Source organism: Aotus nancymaae, unplaced genomic scaffold, assembly GCF_030222135.1.
Source record: "Aotus nancymaae isolate 86718 unplaced genomic scaffold, 86718_ANA_hifiasm-v0.15.2.pri h1tg000006l, whole genome shotgun sequence".
Taxonomy (NCBI): domain Eukaryota; kingdom Metazoa; phylum Chordata; class Mammalia; order Primates; family Aotidae; genus Aotus; species Aotus nancymaae.
In genome coordinates, this window is record NW_026988417.1 from 11,892,949 (window position 1) to 11,900,563 (window position 7,615).

General features: G+C 40.4%; 1 protein-coding gene across 1 annotated transcript; it reads left to right on the plus strand.

Annotated features, from left to right (window-relative positions):
- Positions 1–6,375: 6,375 nt before the first annotated feature.
- Positions 6,376–7,145, plus strand: LOC135269666 (nascent polypeptide-associated complex subunit alpha-like). The gene has a single exon (XM_064363961.1). The coding sequence runs from the start codon at positions 6,418–6,420 to the stop codon at positions 7,063–7,065; it is 648 nt and encodes a 215-aa protein (XP_064220031.1). The 5' UTR covers positions 6,376–6,417; the 3' UTR covers positions 7,066–7,145.
- Positions 7,146–7,615: the final 470 nt, after the last annotated feature.

Here is a 7,615-nt window from a genome sequence, read left to right on the forward strand (position 1 = left end):
GAGAAAAAGATCAGGGTATGTATTCCTCCAGTTTCCCCATTGCCAAGATCTCCTTAAGAAGTACTTATATTTCTCGGGCTAAGACCACAGCCAAGGGCAGAACTAGTTTTGTGAGGTGAGGTGGACATTTACACAAATTTTGAACCCTCCTTTAAATAATAAAATATTGGCCAGGTACAGTGGCTTACTCCTGTAATCCCAGCATTGTGGAAGTCTGTAGTGGGTGGACTGCTTGCTCAGGAGTTTAAGACCAGCCTGGACAACATGGCAAAACCTTGTCTCTCCAAAAAAAATTAAAAAATAGAAAAAATTAGCAGGGCATGGTGCTGCATGCCAGTGGTCCCACCTACTCAGGAGGCTGAGGTGGGAGGATTGCTTGAGCCCAGGAGGCAGTCTGCAGTGAGCCATGGTGGTGCCACTGTACTCCAGCCTGGGTGACAGAGCAAGAACCTGTCTCAAAAATAATAATAATACAGGATGGCAAGATGGCAGAATAGGAACAGCTCTGGTTTACAGCTACCAGCGAGATCAATGCAGAAGGTGGGTGATTTCTGCATTTCCAACTGAGGTACCTGGCTCATCTTATTGGGACTGGTTAGACAATGGGTACAGCCCTCAGAGGGTGAGTTGAAGCAGGGTGGGGCATCACCTCACCTGGGAAGTGCAAGGGGTCGGGGAACTCTCTCTCCTGGCCAAGGGAAGCCATGAGGGACTGTGCCATGAGGAATGGTGTACTCTGGCCAAGATAATATGGTTTTCTCATGGTCTTCACAACCTGCAGACCAGGAGATTCTGTCGGGTACCTATGCCAGCGGGGTCCTGGGTGTCAACCACAAAACTAGGTGACCGTTTGGGCAGACACTGAGCTAGCTGCAGGAGCTTTTTTTCATACCCCAGTGGCACACGGAACACCAGCGAGACAGAACTGTTTACTCCCCTGGAAAGGGGGCTGAAGCCAGGGAGCCAAGTGGATCCCACCCCCACAGACCCCCCAGCAAGCTAAGATCCACCGGCTTGAAATTCTCACTTTCAGCACAGAAGTCTAAAATCGACCTGGGATGCTGGAGGTTTGTGGGGGGAGGGGCATCTGCCATTACTGAGGCTTGAGTAGGTGGTTTTCTCCTCACAGTGTAAACAAAGCGGCAGGGAAGTTCCAGCTGGGCTGAGCCCTCTGTAGCTCAACAAAGGCCCTGTAGTCAGACTGCCTCTCTAGATTCCTCCTCTCTGGGGAGGGTATCTTTTAAAGAAAGGCAGTGGCCCCAGTCAGGGGCTTACAGATAAAACTCCCATCTCCCTGGGATAGAGCATCTGGGGCAAAGGGCAGCTGTGGGCACAACTTCAGCAGATTTAAACAATCCTGCCTGCTGGCTCTGAAGAGAGCAGCAGATCTCCCAGCATAGTGCTCGAGCTCTGCTAAGGGCAGACTGCCTCCTGAAGTGGGTCCCTGATCCCTGTGCCTCCTGACTGAGAGATGCCTCCCAGCAGGGGTCAATAAGACACCTCATAAAGGAGAGTTCCAGCTGACATTTGGTGGGTGCCCCTCTGAGGCAAAGCTTACAGAGAAGGAACAGGCAGCAATCTTTGCTGTTCTGCACACTCTGCTGATGATACTCAGGCAAACGGGGTCTGTAGTGGACCTCCAGCAAACTGCAGCAGACCTGCAGCAGAGTGGCCTGACTGTTAGAAGGAAAACAAACAGAAAGAAATAGCATCAACATCAACAAAAAGGATGTTCACACAGAAACCCCATCTGAAGGTCACCAACGCCAAAGACCGAAGGTAGATAAATCCACGAAGGTGAGGAAAAAGTAGCACAAAAAGGCTGAAAATTCCAAAAATCGGAACGCCTCTTCTCCTCCACAGGATCACAACTCCTTGTCAGCAAGGGAACAAAACAGGACCAAGAATGAGTTTGATGAATTGATAGAAGTAGGCTTCAGAAGGTGGGTAATAGCAAATTCTTCCTAGCTAAAGAAGTGTGATCTAACCCAGTGCAAGGAAGTTAAGAACCTTGAAAAAAAAAGTTAGTGAAAATACTAACTAGAATAATCGGTTTAGAGAAGAACATGACCTGATGGAACTGAAGCACGAGAACTTAATGAAGCATACACAAGTATCAATAGCCGAATCAATCAAGTGGAAGAAAGGATATCAGAGATTCAAGATCAACTTAATGAAAGAAAGCATGAAAACAAGATTAGAGAAAAAAGAATGAAAAGGAATGAACAAAGCCTCCAAGACATATGGGATAAAGTGAAAAGACCAAACCTGCATTTGATTGGTGTACCTGAAAGTGACAGGGAGAATGGAACAAAGTTGGAAAACGCTCTTCAGGATATTCTCCAGGAGAACTTCCCTAACCTACCAAGACAGGCCAACATTCAAATTCAGGAAATACAGAGAATACCACAAAGACACTCCTCGAGAAAAGCAACCCCAAGACACATAATTATCAGATTCACTAAGGTTGAAACAAAGGAAAAAATGTTAAGTACAAACAGAGAGAAAGGTTCAGCTACCCATCTTCTGGTGGGGAAGCCCATCAGACTAATAGCGGATCTCTCTGCAGAAACCCTACAAGTCAGAAGAGAGTAGTGGCCAATATTCAACATTCTTAAAGATAAGAATTTTCAATCCAGAAATTCATATCCAGACAAACTAAGCTTCATAAGTGAAGGAGAAATAAAATCCTTTACAGATCAGCAAATGCCAAGAGATTTTGTCACCACCAGGCATGCCTTACAAGAGCTCCTGAAGGAAGCACTAAAGATGGAAAGGAAAAACCAGTACCAGCCACTGCAAAAACATACCAAACTGCAAAGACCATCAGCACTATGAAGAAACTGTATCAACTAATGGGCAAAGTAACCAGCTAGCATCATAATGTCGGATCAGATTCACACAAAACAATATTAACCTTAAATATAAATGGGTTAAATGCTCCAATTGAAAGACACAGAATGACACAGTCAAGACCCATCGGTGTGGTGTATTCAGGAGACCCATCTCACATGCAAAGACACACATAGGCTCAAAATAAAGGGATGGTAGAATATTTACCAAACTAATGGAAAGAAAAAAAAAAAAAAATCAGGGGTTACAATTTTAGTCTCTGATAAAATGGACTTTAAACCAACAAAGGTCAAAGAAGACAAAGAAGGGCATTACATAATGGTAAAGCAATCAATGCAACAAGAAGAGCTAACTATCCTAGATATATATGCACCCAATACAGGAGCACCTAGATTCATAAAGCAAGTTCTTAGAGACCTACAAAGAGACTTAGACTCCTACACAATAATAATGGGAGACTTTAACAACCCACTGTCCATTTTAGACAGATCAACAAGACAGAAAATTAACAAGGATATTCAGGACTTGACTCAGCTCTGGACCAAGTGGACTCTAATAGACATCTACAGAACTCTCCACTCCAAATCAACAGAATATACATTCTTCTCAGCACCACATCACACTTATTCTAAAATTGACCACAAAATTGGAAGTAAAACACTCCTCAGCAAATGCAAAAGAATGGAAATCATAACAAACATTGCACACCACAGTGCAATCAAATTAGAATTTAGGATTAACAAACACACTCAAAACCACACAACTACATGGAAACTGAACAACCTGCTCCTGAATTTACTACTGAGTAAATAATGAAATTAAGGCAGAAATAAATAAGTTCTTTGAAACCAATGAGAACAAAGACACAATGTACCAGAATCATTAAGACACAGCTAAAGCAGTGTTTGGAGGGAAATTTATAGCACTAAATGCCCACAGGAGAAAGTGGGAAAGATCTAAAATTGACACCCTAACATCATAATTAAAAGAACTAGAGAAGCAAGAGCAAACAAATTCAAAAACTAGCAGAAGACAAGAAATGACTAAGATCAGAGCAGAACTGAAGGAGAGACACAAAAAGCCCTTCAAAAAAATCAATGAATCCAGTAGCTGCATTTTTGAAAAGATCAACAAAATGGTTAGACCACTAGCCAGACAAATAAAGAAGAAAAGAGAGATGAATCAAATAGACACAATAAAAAATGCTAAAAGGGATATCACTGCTGATCCCACAGAAATAAAAACTACCATCAGAAAATACTATAAACACATCTATGCAAATCTAGAAAATCTAGAAGAAATGGGTAAATTCCTGGACACACACACCCTCCCAAGATTAAACCAGGAAAAAGTCGAATCCCTGAATAGTCCAATAACAATTTCTGAATTTGAGGCAGTAATGGCCTATCAACCAAAAAAAAAAAAAAAAAAAAAATGCCCAAGACCAGATGTATTCACAACTGAATTCTACCAGATGTACAAAGAAGAACTGGTACCGTTCCCTCTAAAACATTTCCAGACAATGGAAAAAGAAGGGCTCCTCCCGAACTAATTTTATGAAGCTAGCATGATCCTGATACCAAAATGTGGCAGAGACACAACAAAAAAAGAAAATTTCAGGCCAATATACTTGATGAACATCAATGTGAAAATCCTCAATAAAATACTGGCAAACTGAATCCAGCAGCACATCAAAAGCCACGATCAAGTTGGTTTCATCCCTGGGATTAAAGGCTGGTTCAACATATGCAAATAATTAAGCATAATTCATCACATAAACAGAACCAAAGACAAAAACCACATAATTAACTCAATAGATGCAGAAAAGGCCTCTTCAACAAAATTTAACAGTGCTTTATGCTAAAAACTCTCAATAAACGAGGTATTGATGGAACATATCTCAAAATAATAAGAGCTATTTATGACAACCCTACAGCCACTATTATACTAAATAGGCAAAAACTGGAAGCATTCTCTTTGAAAACTGGCACAAGACAAAGATGCCCTCTCTCACTACTTCTATTCAACATAGTATTGGAAGTTCTGACCAGGGCAATCAGGCAAGAAAAATAAATAAAGGTTATTCAATTAGGAAAAGTGGAAGTCAAATTGTCTCTATTTGCAGATGACATGAACAGTGTCCCACATTTCTTAGGCTTATTCCTATGTGTTTAATTGTTTTATCTTAGTTCTATAAATGTGATCTTCCATTGTATGTTAATCATTCATTGTTTTTAATCTGTTTTTTAAAAAATGCTACTAATTTCCATAAAGTTCCAACTTGTCATATTTCTGAAGTTGGTATTAGTAAATATGATACCAAAATAATTTGCATAAAATTAGTATACATATGTAGAAATTATTGCAAATAACATACCAAGTTCTTTCTTCTTGTTATACCTATTTTTTCTTCTATTTAACTGCTTTGACTGGTATATTAAGAACCATATTAAACAGTATTGGTTATTCAGAAGGCTGAGAAGGTAGGATTGCTTGAGCCCAGGAGTATGAGACTGGCCTGGACAGTATAGTGAGACCCATCTCTAAAAAAGAAATTAAAAATAGTACTACTAATATCAAATCCAGCATCAGTACTAGTAAGTATCAGATTACTTTTGGTATTTCACTCTAATCCAGGCTTATTGCTTTGGGCAGAGGAATCTGATTAGAAACACATATAACTTGCTAGACATTAAATTCTACTATGTTCCCATATGTACATAGGTCAGCATGTGAACATACTATTCTATACAGTTATTTTCTCCTGTATTATATTCGCAATTATTGAACTTTATGATAAGCTTTGGCATCTATAATCTAACAATTACTTTTTGGGAATGGTTGTTGAATTTTTTTCAAATACCTTTTACATTGTAATGATTATATGTTTTCTCCTCCTTGGGACTATTAATAAAGTGAATCATTGAACCATCCTGAATTCCATTTAACTGTATTATCGATACTATTCCTGTTGTTACTATTATTTATACTATAATACCCAACAAAATATAGTTTCTATGCATGGTCCTAGTGGGCCCCTAATATTTCACATTGATTTAGAGAATTGATACTCAAAGCAACTTTTTCTTAATATTAATAGCAAACAGGTGATTGCTACATAATTCAGCAGCTAGCCCTTTTAAAAAAGATATTTTTCTTATGTAAATCAAAATATTATACCCCCCAAATTAAGAACTCTTTGGTGTTACCTAACACCCAATCTATATTTAAATATCCCTAATTGTCTCAAAATGTATTGTTTAAATTAAGATCTAAACAAAGTTTTTGCATTTCGTTTGCCTGTTATTTTCTTAGCTATCTAACTTGACTCTGGATGCTGTTGTAAATAGCACAAGTAGGAACTGATTTTGAGGCAGGTAGTCTGAGGCTAACTTCATATGACTAGCAAGAAGCCTACAGGAATGCCTTGAGCCCCACAAGAAATACAGCTGTCTTTCCAGATTAAAGTCCTGGCCTACAGACTTGGCTAGGAAACAAGAAAAATAGGAACAGCCGGCTCACTCTCTTTCTGCCGCCATCTTGATTCCGCGTTCCCTGCACGAAATGCCCGGCGAAGCCACAGAAACCGTCCCTGCTACAGAGCAGGAGTTGCCGCAGCCCCAGGCTGAGACCGGATCTGGAACAGAATCTAACAGTGATGAATCAGTACCAGAGCTTGAAGAACAGGACTCCACCCAGGCAACCACACAACAAGCCCAGCTGGCGGCAGCAGCTGAGATAGATGAAGAACCCGTCAGTAAAGCAAAACAGAGTCGAAGTGAAAAGAAGGCACGGAAGGCTATGTCCAAACTGGGTCTTCGACAGGTTACAGGAGTTACTAGAGTCACTATCCGGAAATCTAAGAATATCCTCTTTGTCATCACAAAACTGGATGTCTACAAGAGCCCTGCTTCGGATACCTACATAGTGTTTGGGGAAGCCAAGATCGAAGATTTATCTCAGCAGGCACAACTAGCAGCTGCTGAGAAATTCAAAGTTCAAGGTGAAGCTGTCTCAAACATTCAAGAAAACACACAGACTCCAACTGTACAAGAGGAGAGTGAAGAGGAAGAGGTCGATGAAACAGATGTAGAAGTTAAAGACATAGAATTGGTCATGTCACAAGCAAATGTGTCGAGAGCAAAGGCAGTCCGAGTCCTGAAGAACAACAGTAATGATATTGTAAATGCTATTATGGAATTAACAATGTAACCATCTGAAAGCAACTTTTTTTGGTGTCTCAAAGGAGTAACTGCAGCTTGGTTTGAAATTTGTACTGTTTCTATCATAAATAAAGTTATGGCTTCTTGTTGGATGAAAAAAAAAAAAAGAAAGAAAGAAAAATAGGAACAGCCACCAAGGTCAAGTCAGTCACACTGGAAAGATTTGCCTATTTGGAATGGAGCCTTAACCAAAGCTCAAACACACTTTTCCCGTTATCTTCGCCTGAGCCGCCCTTTGCCAAGGGAATGACTACACATACCCGAGTCAGTTCAGGTCAGTGCTAGAGCATCACAGGGCCCTGCTTCCTAAGTCCTAATCAGCCTGACCAAGTAGAAACAGCTGTTCGTTATAAGCAATGAAGAAAGATGCTTCCATGATCCACCAACTGCTCTTGTACTAAAATTTGAGGTTCTGGGCCCTGGCAAGACCCAAAGCCTTGATCTGGCTCCTTATTAGTTTTGTTTCCAGCCACCAGAATTTGGCTCTCAACACATCTGGCCAATGTATCAAGATCTTATAAGACATTAATATTACTTAG